General features: G+C 41.7%; 1 protein-coding gene and 1 non-coding gene across 7 annotated transcripts in view; both read right to left on the bottom strand.

The window, feature by feature from the left end:
- Window positions 1-18251, bottom strand: part of RC3H2 (ring finger and CCCH-type domains 2) — a 44163-nt gene that overhangs the window by 20926 nt on the left and 4986 nt on the right. For all 6 annotated transcript variants that reach the window (XR_010918576.1, XM_067541734.1, XM_067541736.1 and 3 more), the window contains 8 exons: window positions 16218-16487; window positions 15174-15470; window positions 13355-13472; window positions 12308-12541; window positions 10795-10970; window positions 9048-9248; window positions 4124-4256; window positions 3758-3876 (listed from right to left, as the gene is read on the bottom strand). Coding sequence is in view for 5 of the 6 variants with exons in the window: in XM_067541734.1 (XP_067397835.1) it covers window positions 3758-3876; window positions 4124-4256; window positions 9048-9248; window positions 10795-10970; window positions 12308-12541; window positions 13355-13472; window positions 15174-15404 (1212 nt within the window). In the remaining variant the exon portion in view is untranslated. The remainder of the gene's footprint in view (window positions 1-3757; window positions 3877-4123; window positions 4257-9047; window positions 9249-10794; window positions 10971-12307; window positions 12542-13354; window positions 13473-15173; window positions 15471-16217; window positions 16488-18251) is intronic.
- On the bottom strand, window positions 4355-4470 carry LOC137148971 (small nucleolar RNA SNORD90). Its single transcript, XR_010918629.1, has one exon. It is a non-coding gene; the product is annotated as a small nucleolar RNA SNORD90 (small nucleolar RNA).

The raw sequence follows: 18251 nt of genomic DNA, 5'->3' as shown, positions 1-18251 counted from the left end.
CCCATCCTTACAGCATATATAATGCACACATGCATGTATCAACACTTAATACTAGGGATAAGACAAATATGTCCTTGATATTCTTCTTAGCTCTACTGAGTATGTGTCTCAGACTATGTCCAACACCCATTTGCCCAATGTGACAGGTAGATATCTGTGTGCAAAGAAGAGTTTGCCACAATCTAATACTGTTTCTGAATGTATGCACCAGGGAGTATGCGACAGGAAAGAGGCTCTTTCTTACGGTTGGGCTTTTCTTCCCTTCTGTACAGCCTTGCAGATGGAAGAGTTTCCTCCTGTTCCCCTTTCTAGGTCTCAGCCATTACCCCTGTCTATCAGCTCTCCAAAAGTTTGTCTCTAGCACATAATGTTGGCAGGAGTTGCTTTGCTTGGGTGTCTGCTTTCCAAGAACATGTCTGTGTTGCTGGGCCTAGCCGAGAAATGAAAACCCCTCGAAGAGGCATCCAAGAAAACAATGAAGCCAGAGATATCTTCTGAATGTTTGCTCTTAGCCCCTGTGGCTTTTTGACTTTCCCTGAAACAAAGTTGGAAATGTCCACCCCAAGCTAGGATTACTCAGGTGGAGGGAGTGATGCTCATCTGTAGGAAGGTCTCATGCAGCAGTTATTCTCCTTAGCTTGGTCTTCAAATATTCCCAAAGGAAAAGTCTTTCCTGTATTTCTCTATTTGTCTCATCAGCTCTGATCTGGAGAGCTGATCTTCTTCCCATGAAGAAGAGTTAGCCCTCTTCAAACTAGCTTTTCATTGCCATTTTCTTTATAGATGAGTGCTTTGGACAGAGAGCCTGCAACCAACAGAAACTTTGGCCAGTCTGAAAGACAATGAAAGATTCTGACTCTGAGTTTATAAAAAGGACAGGGTTCATTCTGGGTGTGGAAGGCAGTGAAGATCAGATTCTTCTGTTTTTTATTTTACAGCATTTGTTCATATCACCATAAGGATTTCTGAGACAGGGTTAAGTAATTTCTTAGGGAGCACAAGGTGAAGGATTTTCCCTTTGGTTTACTTCATGTTCCTTTGATCCCCTTGTCAGTACATTTAGAAACAAGTCTTAGAGGAGAGGATGTGCATACCAGCCAGCCACAGCGTTGCCAGTGGGATGAAGAGAGCAGGAACATAAGCTGTCCCAGGGGAATCCCAGTTTCTTGCTCTATATACCCTGAATGCCAGAGATTTGTTGGATGAGGGAAGCCCAGCTGAAAGGTCCCCATAGAAAAGAGGAGCTGGCTAATGCTTGTAAATAAGGCATAAAAAGTTGTCAGGTGCTCAATGTAATCTTGTCAACGAGATCTTTTGGTTGCTTCCTGTGGCTTTGCATTGGCCACCAAAATGGAGCGCACACGTCACCAGCACTGGATCCCAAGGTAAGCTCAGATGGAGAAACGTCCTACTGCCATGCCATTTGTCTCAGTCCTCCTTCCCCAGCTTTGCAACAAGAGATGGAGAAGATGGAGCTGTAGCTTACAAGGCATTCTCAAGCAGTTTGGCAGTAGTGATTTTTGGCTCAGAGAAACCACGCCTGCTTCTCTTATTTCCCATCTTGTGGGAAGAAGTGTATCACTTGCCACTTCCTTGATTCTGCAACCCTGGTTTTCTCCTCGCCCAGAGGAGGAAGACATAGATGATCCTTTCCTGTGTTGGGGGCTTATCTGGAACAAAGCTAGCAGAGTTCACTATCAATACACTCTGATGGGGGAGAGATGCAGGAGAAGCGGAATTTCTCCTTAGGCTTCTCTGCTTGTATGTTGATTATGCTGGGATCAAACAAAAGCTGCAAAGTTATGCCAGGAAGTGTGCAGCTAGGAGCCTCAGGAATGAAGGCAAGCAAAGAATTAAGTGCTCAGTGCTAAAAGCCAACCAAAAAGTTTGACAGATCCAGCCAAATGCAACTCCAGTTGCACCAGATAATTACATTTTAGGTTTTGTTTTAGGTTTGAAAAGTTTCAGATCTAACAATCCTTAAGCTCAACAGCAGTGAGGTCTGTCCTTCCTGCCGACAGTTTAAAAAAAGAAAAGGACAAAACTGGCTAGCTCTTCACCAGGAAGGGCATACTCCTGAACCAGCAATTTACAGCTCTGAGCTCTGGCTTGAAAGCTGAATGCAGACTAAAAACCCATGGTCAGATCTGTAGATCTTAATATACTGAGGAACACTCTGGTGGACCAGTACATTTTTCCAGCATTGATCACGAACCAGCAATTAGAAAGAAGGAAAGAAAAGACCCCTAATGTCAGGTTTCTCACAGGTCACAATGGATATATGAGAGGAAGGAATGTTCTTGTCTCCAATGCTAGAATGTCACTAAAAAGGAAACTGATGTATCTTAAAATCAGAAAGCAAAATGTTCTGAAAGTTTATGGTACTCTAGTTAAAAAAGCTGCACTATTTTCCCTGTTTCTTCCATTCGTCCGCGAATATAGCATTAAGTAAGGGGTAAGAAACACTCAATACAGATTTTGTACGTAGCACAGACAGAATAACTGCCAGATGTCAGGGTTGGAAAGACAATGTAAATCTGGAAGAATGGTGAAGTTTAAGATAAAAAATGACAAAATGCAAAAAGGCCATGATCAGCACTTATGGTCTATCTTGTCAAGATTTGGCAGCTATTTGTTATTTATATACAAAAGGTCCTTTGTGTGATTTACACGAAATAGGCTCTTACGATTGCGTTATACAGATATCCTTGATCCTGGCTCACAGGGTAGTTATATATGGAGGGGAGAGTTTTGAGTGGATGGTGATTGCTTAAGATGCTAAATGCTTGGTTTGAGTGGTTGTAGAAAGATCAGTCAGAGTATGGGCATTCAGATCACGGAAGATATACAGGAGGATCTGCATCCTGATGGTCCTATGTACTGATGGTATATGGTTCTTTTGTAACGCATTATGCATTAAAATAAAATTAAAAAAAAAAATTATTCTTGCTCTTCTCTGTTGTTTAAATGATTAACTTCAACATTTTGGTATTTCATATATTTGCATAAAATGGGCAGAACAATTAATTGGGCTAAAAAGATACATTTATAAAACAACTGCATAATAAACCCACTACAAGTAAATTATACCACCTATGTACATGGACCTATGGACACTCCTGGACTATGGAGTTCTTATAATTTTAATATTTCTTGTATGTTTTTTCTTCATTTGTTTAAAAAGATTCCAGAATAAAAATTGTCTTGATTAAGCAAGGCAAGAAACCTCAATGAGCAAGTACTGACTTAACTAATGTGGCACCACTGGGGTCTGAAAGGTTAAAATAGTCCCACTATAGGTTTATACTCAACATAATAGATAAAATTCATTACAAGATTTAAGTTAAGTGCATCTTGTGGGTATACTTTACTAACTACAGATATCATGTGCAGAGAATCTATTCTAAGCTGATATTACATAAATCGGCTTGTTTTAATATGAGAGTCAGTCAATTAGGAGAGATCCTAATGCATTCTTTTTAGAATCCTAAGGTTCTACCCAACTCCATCCTTAAAGTATTGTATTAACAGACACCATTTTTCCTACAAAAGGAAGATTGGATTGGATTTCCTATGGTATTAATTAATGTCTATTTTAAGTGGTTGGAAGATTAATCCTACTTTATTTCATGGCAGCAGAAATTCTGACTGGGCTACAAGTGTTTTTAATCAATATTAATTTTGCAAAATAAGAATTTTTTTGTTAAAATAATCACAGAACACTCATAAATACCAAGTAATAATTAAATATAGTCACCTGTGGTGTTTCATGACCTTTTCTACTATAGTTCTGAATGAAGTCAACTAGCCCGTGTACCACAGTTTTCACAGCCACCATTGCATTTTCCAACTGCTCCCATGTTGGAGAAGTTGCATCTACAATTGATAAATGTAAAGCCGATTTTAACAATATTTCCAATATCATCTTAAATAAGATTTTGTATTACACCAGAGACACCCAGCACAAGGATTAAGAGGAAACAATCTAGGACAGCGGCTTAAAAACATCAATTGATGGGAACTCTTTAGAGCAGAAATAGAATTTATGTTATCAATAGTTATATTTTTCATAAAAAGGAAAGCAAAAAAATATTTTTTACACTTATCAGCACCATTCACATACCTGGATTAGGATCTATGTTCGCCAGAAGCTCTAAATGAGGTCTAAGTCTGTTTAAGTTTGCTGGATCACCTGTACGTTGCAAGACAATTGTCAACTCTTGTACACTTTTTGCAAATGATTCTGGAGATTGGAGCTGAAAATAAAAGTGACATTAATGCTCTTCATTCTATAAACTGGACATTTTAACAGAAAAAGTACTCTCATTTTCTTCCACAAGAGATGGGCTCCAAAATGATAGGTAGTGTCTTCAGATTGCATATAGTGATTATCAGTGGTGAGAGGTTAGAATTCTCAGCTCAGAATCTGCCCTATGAAGCTTCATCATAAGACACATAGGACTAGAATAAGTGATTTTTGTACTGCTTTTCTCTGTGATCTTTGCAAACACTAAAAATTCTGAAAGGGCTTTGTATTTAAAGATTATGTAGGAAAAAAACAGCCATCTAGTCCTTAGTTATGTTAAATCTTCGTTAAAATTAGAGGTTATAATAGTTTAAAAACTGTTTCAGTAATAAACCTTTTAAAAGGCAGTTACTCATCTTGTAACTGTTGTTCTTCGAGCTGTGTTGCTCATGTCCATTCCATTGTAGGTGCGTGCGAGCCTTGTGCACAGTTACTGGAATTATTTTCCTTTTAGCAGTACCCCTAAGGCTGGCTTCGGAGCTCCCTGGAGTCCCACGCACATGCCAGGGTATATTAGGTGCCTCTGGCCCTACGCCCTCTCAGTTCCTTTTTGCTGTCAACTCCGACAGCAGGGGCAGAGGCGGGTCATAGACTGGACATGAGCAACACATCTCGAAGAACAAGTTACAAGGTGAGCAACCGTCTTTTCTTCTTCTTCGAGTGCTTGCTCATGTCCATTCCATTGTAGATGACTCTCAGGCAGTACCCTGGAGACGGGTTCAGAGTTCATAGATGGGTCGACCATAGCACCGCTTTGCCAAAGCTGGCGTCATCCCTTGCTCCTGAACAATGGCATAGTGGGATGTAAAGGTGTGTATTGACGACCACAGTGGCTTTGCATGTCCTGAATAGGCAGTCGTGCCAGGAATGCCGCAAAAGAGGCTAGCACTTTAGTAGAGTGAACTGTGACATTTCCCAGAAGGGGAATCTTTGCCTGCTCATAGCAGAACCTTATGGAGGAGGTTATCCAAGAGGAGATCCGCTGCGAAGAGATAGATAAGCCTTCATCCTGTTAGCCACTGCTACAAACAGCTGCGTAGACTTACGAAACTGTTTTTTTCTTTCTATGTATAAAGCCAAAGCTCTGCGTACATCCAAAGTGTGCCACCTTCATTCCTCCTCTGAAGCATGCGGCTTTGGGAAGAATACCAGCAGGAAGATATCCTGGCTGGCATGGAATTGTGACACCACCTTGGGCATGGCGGCTGGTGGGGCCTCAGCTGGACCTTGTCCTTATAAAAACCTGAGTAAGGTGGTTCCAAGGTGCCCTGATCTCGCATACCCTCCTAGCCGAGATGATGGCAACTAGGAAGGCTACCTTCCATGACAGGAGCGAAAAGGGGCAGGTAGCCAAAGGCTCGAATGGTGCCCCCGTGAGTCTGAAGAGATTAAGTTTAGGTCCCAGGTGGGTAATGGATCCCTGACCTGAGGGTAGAGTCTCTCTATACCCTTCAGGAACCTAATCGCCATGGCATGAGAGAAGACTGACCTCCTTGAATTGGAGGATAGAAGGCTAAAATGGCATCCAGATGCACTTTCAACGCGGTAGTGGCTAGGCCCTGGAATTTAAGGTGCAGCAGGTAATCTAGCAGCATCTGGACTGATGCTTTGTGGGGCGTGGCCACCAGGGTCGCTGCTCAGCATGTGAACCTCTTCCATTGGCTAAATATGATGCCCTGGTGGAAGGTTTCCCGCTACCCATTAGTATAGCCTGCACCTGAGACAAGCAATCCCGTTCCTCTAGGCTCAGCCACTCAGCCTCCACGTCGTCAGATGCAGGGACTTCAAGTCCGGGTGCAGAAGTTGCTCCCGATCCTGGGAGAGCAGGTTGTGCCAGCATGGCAACTCCTGGGGGGAGCCAGTTCTAGGAGCATCGTGAACCAGTGCTGCCCGGGCCACGCAGATGCTATAAGTATAACATTCGCCCTGTCTCTCTTGATCTTTAACATGACCCTGTGAATCAACGGAATGGAAGGGAAGGCATACAGAAGTCTCCCCGACCAGGAAAGTAGGAAGGCATCCGACAACACCCCCTTGTTGAGTCCGCAAAGGAAGCAAAACTGAGTGCACTTCTTGTTGATCTTGGAGGCGAAGAAATCCACTTGGGGAAACCCCCACCTCTGGAAAATCACGTCGGCTATCAACGGGTGGGGAGACCACTCGTGGCAAGGTAAGAAGGTCCTACTGAGCCCGTTCGCTGTGGTGTTCTTGATATCATGGAGGTGTGAAGCCACCAGGTGACTATCGTGGCCTATTGCTAGGTTCCACAGATTCACTGCCTCCTGACACAGGTCTGGGGAGCAGGCCCCGCCCTGTCTGTTAATATAATACATTAGTGCGGTGTTGTCCATCAGTACGTGGACCACCTTGCCTCTCAGGAAGGGGAGGAACACTCCGCATGCCATATGGATTGTCCTGAGTTCCCTGATGTTTATGTGCAGCCATTGGTCCTCCCTTGACCAGGACCCTTAGGTGCTGTGGCCCGAACTGATATGCATCCACCACCCCAAGTCCGGTCAAATGCCTGTGTGGTTTGCAGCTGTAGCAAGACGGGTAAGGTCTGGGAAAGAGTGGATCTCGAACAGGAAGGTCTCTGGCTCAACGAGTGCAACATGGCCCTTGAGTCTTTCAGCCCATGAAACTTGGTGTCTGTCTGATCCGAGAAGAGTGCACTTCCATCAAACGGTAGGTCCTGGATGGATTGTTGCACCTCCTGGGACAGACCAAACAACTGCAGCCACGAGCACTGGTGCATGGAGATCACGGAGGCCAGGGACCTTGCAGCCGAGTCAGCCACATCTGAGGCTGCCTGTAAGGCAGCCCTGGCCATCGTCTTGCCTTCATCCAAGATGGCGGAGTAGTCCGGTGCCTGCTCCTGAGGCAGAGCCTCTCCAAAATGCTTGAGGGAGTCCCAAAGGTTATAGTTATACCTCCCTATCAGCGTTTGCTGGTTAGCAATACGGAATTGCAGGCTGGCAGTAAAATAAATTTTCCTCCCAGACAGACCCAGCTTTTTATTGTCTTTATTTTTGGGAGTTGTGCCGGGCTGCTCCTCTTTGTCCCGTTCATTGGCAGCTGCCATTACCAGGGAGCTCAGTGCAGACTGTGTAAATAAGTATTCGAACCTCTCTGCAGGGACATAATGGTTCTTCTCTGCTCTCTTAAGAGGATGGAGGCAGAGAAAATGGCATTTGCCACATGGTCTTAAACCAATTTAAGGACCCCTTTCATGGACCAGCACAGATTCGAGGCCACCCTATTAAGGAGCTCCTGGTGGGCTCGAAAGTCGTCTAAGGGAGCTGAAGGTCCCATTGTAACTGCCTTGTCTGGGGAGGAGGAAGAGGACTGTCCCGGTCCTGGAGGTGGTGGCACTTCCCCTGGTTGTGGGGGGACCATTGCAGATGTCTCTTCCAGCGGGTCCAATTCCATGATGGTGAGCAACTGCTCGATCTGGAGCGAGACTGAGGCCGTCCTGCTGGGGCTGAAATCTTCTGTACCAGTGACCGAGAGCGGTGTTGTGCCAATACCGCTGAACTTCTCCAGTACCTGTGCTGTGCCTCTGGTGACCTCGGTGACAGGGAGCGTACCCTCGATGATCGATGCCTCAAGGGTAGCGATCTTCTCTGCGGTGACCTGGCCCGTTGAGAGGCATGTTGGGGCTCTGGAGAGCAGTGTTGCCACTGGGGAGGGTCCCATCGGGGGTTTCCCTTTTGACACCGGCATCCTCCCCATTGCCTGTTCCATCTGGGGCATTGGCATTGGAGGCAAGGGCAGGGCCATCAGGTCACTTGCCATTTGAAACGCCTCTGGCATCAACAGCACCTTGAGCTGCAGAGGCCCTCTTCCGCCCCCCAGAGTCGGAGGAGGCTCTCTGGTAGGGCTCAGGGCCCTAGGCGAGGCCTGCTCCTGCAAAGACTGCTCAGCCCGCTGGATCTGTGCTGCTCCGACGCTCGACCCCGCATCCTTGGTCTTCTTCTGCATGGGGGAGCAGTCCCTCTCTGAGCGCGGTTTCCTTTGCTGCTGCTTCTTCGACGGTAAAGAGGAAGCTCGGTGCCAAGGTGGTTCCAGTGCCGGAGGGGCTCTCTGCACCGACGTGGTGCTCAGCACTGAGAGGGAGTGGGACGGCTCCGAAGCCGGTTTCAGAGCAGCTTCCATCAATATGACTTTTAGACAAATTTCCTGCTCTGAGTCTGTGGTCTGAATGCCTTACAGATTTGGCACTTGTCTTTTCTGTGCAACTCCCCCAGGCATTTCAGACAACTGTTGTGGGAGTCGCTAAGCGGGAGGGGTTTGCTGCAGGACTTACAAAGCTTGAAACCCAGGGATCAAGGCATGCTCTGCAGCTGGGTAGAGGTCCCTAAGGGAACTACCTTATCTGCTAAACTATTTACACCATCAACTAACAAAACACTAACTACTCCTCAACTACATAAGTGAACACTTAACACTAGATTGCTAAGAGGCACTTGCAGAAGCAAGCAAGACAGTTCCAGTAGCCATCTATGGTGGAAAGAAGGAACTGAGGGGGCGTAGGGCCAGCGGCGCCCAATATACCGCAGCATGTACGCGGGAATCCAGGGGGTGCCAAAGCCAGCCCTACGGGTACTGCTAAAGGGGAAAAAAAATCCAGTAACCGTGCACGGGGCGTGCATGCAGCTATAATGGAATCAACATGAGCAAGCACTCAAAGAACTGTTAAATCTAACAAGAAAAGGATACTAAATCTACCCTATTGACGAACCTTGTCAATAATGGACTGCATGTGTGACTTATGTGCCAAGTCACCATAAAGGAGGGAAGACCATTGTTCTGGCGATATTCGAAGTCCCGCTTCCATGGCAATGTGGACAATTTGGGCATCATGCTCCCTCCGCAAAGCCTCATAACTCCGAAATTCCTCTTTAAGCTGCATCAGAGAAGAATCTTCATCCCTTTTGGTGACCTAAAAGCAAGAATTCAACAATGCTTAAAAACTTCGTATTTCTTTAATTACATCAGAGTCCAGCAGAGCAGGATAGCTATATAGTACAACTTGTACAAATAAGTGTGCCATGGTATATACCATCAACACTTAGTTCTTCCAAATATTCATCGCACCACAGGGCACAAGCATTAATGCAGCTAGCCAGACATCCAGTGTTGTAGACATAATCATTATGAGGACATGACATCAAGTCCAACCACTTCAACCTAGGCAGAAACTGGATTTGCTTAAGTCTCTGAAGATATGATGTGGATGGCAGGATATACAGCTTCAGTTCAACTGTGTTTTCCATGTACCCAATGTTAAAAGACAGCCCAGAGACAGGAAAATTCCAGAAATTATTTAATTGGTAAATGACGATAAAAAAGGAAGATCAAAAAGTCACAGAGAACTCTATAATTTAGAGTATATTTTGCAGAAAGAACATTAATACCAGTATTAATAAAAATGCCTGGCTCTTTCATAGCACCTTTCATGAGGATCACAGTTTACTTTATGAGGTTTAATATGTATATAAATGCACCTTTGACATAGTTAAGTATTATCCCATTTTATTGATGGGTAAACTGAGACCTGGTGAAGCAAAATATCTTGGCTCAAGGTCACCTATTGCATCAGTGACACAGGCAAGAATAGAACCCACAATTTCTGGCTCCCAGTCCTTTAACTCATGAGCAATGCTGCATCTTTATAAAAAGAAAAATAAAGTAAAGATGTGACACGCAGTGAAACACATTTTATTATGATTGTCTAGAAAAAAATTCCACAAATCTTATTTTGGGGAAAGAAATGAACAGAGAACATTGTTGCTAATGGTCACAAATCAGATTACTGCTTACATTATGTGTATATCAATTGTATTCTAGGTTTTCTAACAGAAATCATATGTTGAAATAAAAATTTAACCATCTTCCCATATCATCAAACGTAAGTGCTTTTGTATCAAATATTTATATTCTGTTAAAGATGTCTAGATCAGGCTCCTGTCTTTGCCGGCTGACATATTTTATTGCCTTTCTGAGCTGATTAATGTTGTAATGATCGTGCTCTACACTACTGTGCAGGAAGGCAGAGTTCACTTTCTACACCTGGTCTCTTACTCTTCAGAAACCAAGAGTTGGGCGCATTCACTGGAAAAGAGGTATGGTTTAAACCTCTCATTTATATACATTTCATGTCAATTTTAATGCATGCATCAGTACTGAATTGTATTCACTCTCCATATATTTCAGTCTCACCATCTCTGTGGATGCAGAGGCTACAGTTAGGGGGATTAGATGATTAAATGGTTTTAGGTCACTTCAATACTTCACTATATCTTTAGAATGGGTAATATCTGAATTCGAGTAGCATGTTGTAGGTGAAAATATATTCAGATCATATTGTTCCTCAGAACTATAAACTAAACATTGTTGATGTATCGAAAAGTTAAAAAAAATGAAACTGGTTTTTAGTTGCAAAAAATAAAAAGCAAGTTTTCATTTTAAATTATCCAATCTTTTACCTTAAAGCATGATGCTCGATACAGTAGTTGCACAACATGACCAATGCTTGTTTTTGATGCCTGAGGAAATCTTGGTTCTAGCCTTTGCACAACAAAAAGTACCAAAACTTTTCTTGAGAGTGCAGAGCCATCTTCAAGTGCCAGTAACACAAGTTTCAAAGCCTCTTCTTGCATAGCTTTAAACAGACATTAAAAAAAGAGTCATAAGAAAAGTAAGACTACTGCATATTAACAGTGTACAGGAACATTTGATTTTAGAGTTCTTGTCACAATATCTTAACTAATTTTAGTCCAACAAATAACCATAGCAAAACAGTCAGTGAAAACTCAGCCCTTTTTAAGAAATCTGCTAGTTTAGATATAAAGCAATATGCAGAAATGCTTGAAGTGCAGTAAGTGGCTCCAGTTAAAAGGAGACTGAACGATTCAGGGCTCTTTTTTTCAATAATATCAGAGCTTTTTAACTTTTGGTTTTACATTGTGCAGTCTCAACATTCAGCCTTTGCCATTTCATACAGCTTGTCAATTTTATACTAGGAAGCTGCATGAAACCTAGTGGTAGGAATGGCACAGCAGTGCTAGAACTACCCATTGGTATTACAAGCTGACTGCACTGCCAACTTAAACAGAATTTTCTGATGAACCCCGTGCTCAGTTTGGCATCAATTGACTAGCAATAGCTGGCTTATACCAAAAAGAGTCCAAAGCCATAATTATAACCTAGCTGCTTGGTAGGTAGAACTTGCTAGGTAGAACTCATATCCAGCGATAGATGCTTCTCATGCTTGGCTGCCATACGGCAGGCTGTTCCATGGCAGAGACAGTAGCTCATGGACTTTGCACTAATCTCTTGCCAGCTACTGTCACTGTCATGAAATCCCCTGGGTCCAAAGTTCTGTCTCTCTCAGAAAGTCTGATAGCTGGAGATGTCACTAATTTAATTGCAATGTAAGGATATAAACAGTCTGGAAAATGAAGTGACCAATGCTGAGTAAGAGTAAATAAACACTATTCATGAGGTCTTAAAAATAAATTCAATTCAAAGACAATAATCTATTGTCTATAAGAATAAAAGCAGGATATAGGCAAATAACTTGAGGATACTAAATGCCATAATTTAGTTGAACCTAGCTGCTTGTAGCACACTATTACTATGCAACATGGGCTGGTGGTTTTGGATTCTATGATTAAAGTATAGGCACAAACATTAAATCTGAATTAGAAATCTTCTAATGCTCTAATCACAGTGCTCAGTATCATCACAACATGTTATTGTCTGTAACACAGTATTACGATTTAAGGAAAATTGATCTATTTATAATGGGCCAAGATTTGTGGAACATTTCCTTGCAGTATCTAGAGATAGACCGTAACAAAACGAGGTATATTGGTTAGAATACCCAACCTTCTTTAGCCTCCCCCCTTAGCCCTTTCCCATAAACCTGAAAAAGAAGGTCACATCTACCTCCAAAGAAGAAAAGAAACAGCCAGATCCATTCTGCAAAAGTCCTACCTGGCCCTAGAAACTGGCATCCTCGTGCCCTGACAGCAGCCCAGAGATTGGCAGACAGTTGCTGAGGGTTCTGGTGCTGTAAAATCAGCTCTGTTACAGTTCTTTCGCCAAGAGAGCGTGCTGCCCGTGTGGCTCTAACACGACCCTCCTCCTCCACCAGCTGACAGTTCACCAGTGTCACCAGTTTCCTTTGCATTGGACGGCTCAGTGCATTCTGATTCAAACTAGCAATTCCTTTAAAGGAAGAGGTAAATGGTCAACTAAGTCTGTCATTAAAGACAGGTTAATCAAACAAGTGAAAGGTAAACAAGCATTTCTAGTACAGGCATAAGTCATACACCAATGCAATATCCCACTGCAAACACTTTTAGCTTAAGAGGCCACTCACCATCACAACACTGATCCAACACTACTGATCCTTGCTGTGTAATTATCTCCCAACCAACTCCTTCACTGCTTACCATGATCTGTAATAAATTGGTCTGTTTTCACTCTATGCCCCCTTGCTGTGCCAAATTTGATACCACCATATCATTTTTGGGTTTGATTTAGGATCCTTGCCTCCCTTTTGGAGCATATGACACTTCGGGCAGTTTTCAACATGGATTAGAGAACATTCCTCGGTTCCCTGCAGACCAACATAAAGGCTTTCTGCACTGCTCTGTTTCAGTCCATCCCTCATCACTGCAATCATACATGACTAACAAAGGGATCTAAATTAAAATCTTACATCTAACTATGTCAAACCGAACCTCCCTGTCTAGCTTGAGGAGCGTTTGGGTTCCTTTTCTATGCTCATGTGAGACTATTATTAAATGAAAAGCACATTAGTTACCCTCAAAAGCAAAAAAAGACAATACAGCTGCTAGATTTTTATTTACAAAGCACCACAGGTGTGCATGAACCAGTAAAGACAAAGGAAAAGTGACCAGAAAGACAGAAGAACTATCACTTCGTGGCCTGACACCAGTTAGCACGGAGAACATGCTTCTCTTAAGAGTAAGCTTGTTGGATACACCAAAACAATCCAGTTTTAAGAAGACTTACCCTTTCCTCCACTTAGTGGCTTTAAGTAGAGTGCCAAATCTTCGACACATTTCTTTGCTACCTCATAATGTTTGTTCTCTCCTAGGTTACTTAACTTCACTGTCTGATGATCTGGTACCTAAACAAAATTGCAAAGGAAAGAAAAAGGAACTGTAGCCAGTGTTTATAATCTTTCACATGACCTGCCTTACTCACTTTATCACAGTATAAGTACCATTATTATTAATTATATAACACCGTAAGTGTACATTGCTATTAACAGAGAAGCGAAAGACAGGGTCTACCTCAAGATGTTTGCAATGTAACAAACATAATACAGCAAGGGACTATAGAGAATGAGGTTACAATGATGAAAGATTACGATATTAAGTTACAGTACATTTCTTGTGGTGCTTTTTGGTTGACACATTAAAATTTGGAAATTGAGGAGGAAAACAAGGCTGGAGGGAGGTCCTCTGATGGAAGACCAGCTGAAAGAACTGACCTTTGAAGGGTTATTTGAAGGAGGAGGGTAAGGTGCATGGCACACAAGGACTGAGAGGATGATCAATGTATAGGGCAGCATAAGAAGAAGTGCACAGATGCTTGTAGGAGGAAAGCAGGGAAGCCACAAGATGCAATTAACTGGCCAAGAGCAGAACATGAAAAGGTGAGCAAGGAGAAATTAGAGATAGAAATGTAGCCAAGCAGCATGCGCTCTGTAGTCCTTGAAGGGAAGAATGGTGAATCTGAGCTTGGTGCATGACCCAGAGCGGCCATGATCAGGTCAGAGTGGCAGAAAACAAAGGAGATTTTAGTTACAAAGTACTGAACAGGCTAAAGTATACTGTGAGAAGTGGGACTGTCAGAGAAAGTGAAGGTTGCAATAGGTGGACAAGGTGATCATGACAAACACTATATTAGCAGTAGGGAATGAAAGAAATATATGGAGTTGAGAAGGGAAAACATACTACTGTATGACACTAGATTCCATAACATATACATTTTTAAAAAAAATATATCCATTGTTGTTGCATCTGTCTACATGACAAATTAAAATAAGCAATGCACTAAGCAGCTCACAATAAAAAGCACCTTCTTCATGTAACACCCCAATTCTTTTAAAGAATTATTAACTTGAATAAGACAAAAACTCTTTGAAAACATATGTGAAAGGGCACAAGAGACAGATTATTTACTTATGAGTTTGCTGAAGTGAGATGCTGACTTTATCAACAGTCCTGTGCCACCACTATGAGGCACTGGAGGAAAAAATTTCTAATTCAATTAGTTGATGAGACTCTTTCAAGGTGCAAACATCCTGGATACTTCCAAAGAATGGATGTCTGAATCTGGGTTCAGAGATCAGATTCTTTTCAACATAAGAAGTAACCTGAGGTATTGACTAAACTAGTTCCGAATGAGAAGGATAATTAGTGTAATCTGCAGATTAGCTTTCCTAATGACAGTACTGATTGTCCTCTAGAAGGTATTTTTCTACCAACTCACACAGCTGTACACTCAACTATATTGAAAGACCCTCTTAAAATCATGTTACAGACATGTCCTGTCCAAAACTGTGGCACAGTTCAATGTCATTGTTAAAACAGAGAGTCCTGTCTACACAAGAAGATGGAACATTGTTTTAATTGGGACAAGGAACAGTTGTCTTGTAACCTGATCCCCTGATGTGATTGTTTCTGTAACGTACAAAGGCCCTCCGATGCTATAAAGATCAGTCCTTTTCACAGCTTGGAACAGTGAGGATGTCGGTATTCCTGCTGCAATAGTAAATGTAAATGGTAATGCTGGTAAAATGTAAAAGCTCCTTAAGTCATACCTGGGCTCCAACTAACTGGAGAAGTGCAAAGTTTACAGGAAGCACATCAATGTCTGTGTTGATGGCAGTCTGGTCAAAAGGACATGCTTTGCGATGAAGCTTGTTCAGGCAGGTCTTACAGACAGTGTGAGAGCAACCCAAACTGATGGGCTTGTGCACATTCTCATCAAATTCATTGTAGCAGATTGGACAGGACAGAAACTCTGTCCACTGAGCTGCTTGCACAGGCATTGTGGAAGTTGGACGTTTGTTTAGCAGACTAGAAGACCATTATTTCACTGTTCTCTATTTTGGCAGCTGTAAATGAATGAACAGAGGATGTAGTTTTTCTGCGTAACATTTTGCACTCATTTACAATTAATTTTTAATTTAAAAAGCATCATTTTAACATTTTATGAAAGAAAACTAAAACTTAAGTTGAAATCCCCACATAATGAATCCAACCCCCACTCTGCTATCTGAATCTGTAACAATTAAATAATCCTATCAGACCAATTCACATTCTGCCAGATAAGCTCACAACCTGGTTTAGCGCAGACTATCTTCAGTACTGTAAATGTCATCCATGTTCCTTGTATGCTCATGGAATTAAATATACTTTATGGAAAAAACACGGGTTGGCCTAAAAGGCTAAAGGCAGAACCTCAGATACAAATCAAGTTCACAATTTTTAAAAACTCAGAACACACCCGAAGAACAGAGGGGAGTGGGAAGTCAAAGAAATATTATATTTGTTTTATACCATATAAAGTGGAATGCAACATGATCGCTGATGTTCCATCCTACCCATCTTGTTCACGTTTAAATGTATCAGAATAAACACAGCTTTATATAAATAGAATCCATTGTACACTAAAATTTTTCATTTTTAAAAGTTGTGAGAAACATTTATTGCTAGAATGGGAGAGTGCTTCCCTCCCCCTCCCTTACAACATCCTGTCAGAGGACTGCTCTGAGGGGCATATATTTCAGATTTGTGTATTCTCTCTATCTGCATTTCACACATTCGCTATCTCATATTCATAACAGTGAAACTCCACGTACGTAAGTCTGTGGCAGAAAGTTCTCTGCTGCACTGGAAATCCAGGTATTTGGGGCAATTACACAGCTGATACTTTGTTCATACAATTGTTTGCAGAGCATAGCACTGTAGCTGGTTCCACAACAAGGAAAGGTATAAATATGTAGACCAAATTACAATATGGAAAATGTCACCAAAACGCCATCAAGATCCAACAAGCAACAACTTCAGTTTATTATTAGCAGGTCTTTCCTTTGCAATATCTCACTTTGTGTAGAGGTTCCATGTAAATCCTATGTAAAAATATGTTTGAAGGGAAAAGGGAAAATTTACTCATTTATTCTGAAAGACACATCCCATCTGACACAATCTATAGTCAAAATGAAAACAAGCACAAATATTTAAAGTCAACTCAAGCTAAGAACTTCAGCTAAACTATCTAAATTGAAGCCTTCAACACTGACACAATCAAACCGGCAGGTGCTTGTAAAGGTTAAAGCTAAACAGCCACACCCATAACTACTGAGTAACAATTTACATGTTGGCTCTGATGTTACCAAAAACCTAGAAACCAGCTGGTTTGTGTAGTGTTGTTAATTAACCTGTCCAATTAGCACTTTTCCTTTTAAAAATGCAGATGAATTCACATTAGTCCCTACAATGCTGTATTTATCAAGAGTTAAATGTTTAATACTATATTTTCTTCTCCAAAAGTGGAAATAAGGTAATGTTATTGTTTTGAGGAAGCCAACAGTTCCCCTGTCCCATCTCAATTCAGCAACTTTTCATTTTGAATCAATTGTTGGCTGCTCTACAGTTTAGTTAGTGATTATATGTTGGACCACTAAAATACTTATTAGAACACTGCATAAGAGTTGAAATATGGATGTATTTTATTTTAATTATGACCATCTGTTTAGAAATTCTGTTTAGCACTGAGTATCCAATGTCCTTTAAGCAACAGGATACTTGTACAAGATGTTCTTATCTCAATGAGCTTTTCAACGTCATTTGGGAATTACTTTTTTCTAATTTTTGTATGAAATGCAAGACAATGCAGAAATTAGGCTTTGAATTCATCCCACTGACCCAAAACATGGATCCAATATCTTCAACACTAAGCCAGCATAGTCACGCACAGTAAGATATGTTTTTAACCCTACTATAAAACACACATTTTACTAGAGAGGGACACAGACAAGCTTTTTAGGCAAAACATTTGCATACCTGTAAATGCTATTACTGTTACATGCTTCTTCAGACATGGATATTCAAAAGTACATTAAGCAAGAGTGAACAAAATCCTAAAAGCATCCTGGTTTCCCTGTGAATTTAAATGCATAATGCCATTTAATCCACCTCAACCCTTGAGTTGCCAATGCAGGCAAACAAAATTGTAGATAAGGATCTATCCACAAGACTTCCCACCATTGCTACCACAGATTTTGCTATGCTAGTGCTAATGCCAGTGAAGACTGGTTACTGGTGACCAATGGCATTTTCATCTCTGTCAGGTTAGACAACACAGGTAACATAGCAGCCAGACTATTCTAAGTTTCTACCATTGCTGTCATGTATAGCAAGCGGGAAAGATTAAGATGTCTAGAGTACATACAACGTAGATACCAGCATGACATGAGTCACTGACTCAACAGTCTCCATTCCCACATCCCTCATTAATGGACTCAAAGGACAGTAATCTTTGTTCAGAGAGGATATGTATGCTTAGCTTCCACAATTAATTCAGAGACTTGCAGAAAACAGTAGCTGCTTTTTTTCCAGGCTTTTAAAATGATGTTATGTTCCTCTAAGAGGAATTTCCCTGCTCTGTGCTGGAACGTAATGTAAACAAAACAAAACATGAATTCTTTCAAGAGTATAGCAGCAGCCTTTAAGATCTTCCTTTGAATATTTAATCATCATAAAAGATAAGGGCCCTACTGAGCATACATTGACCTTCATATTTCTTGACAGGGAGACATCATTAAATCAGCAACAGCTGGGGAAAGTTCTCAACTCCTAAAACTTCAAGCAGCCATATTCAGGGGAAGCCTTCA

The sequence above is a fragment of the Emydura macquarii genome, unplaced genomic scaffold (assembly GCF_026122565.2).
Source record: "Emydura macquarii macquarii isolate MOO-44397 ecotype Brisbane River unplaced genomic scaffold, CSIRO-AGI_Emac_v2 contig_691, whole genome shotgun sequence".
In the NCBI taxonomy this organism is placed as follows: domain Eukaryota; kingdom Metazoa; phylum Chordata; order Testudines; family Chelidae; genus Emydura; species Emydura macquarii.
This window is presented reverse-complemented; position numbering and strand designations above follow the sequence as displayed.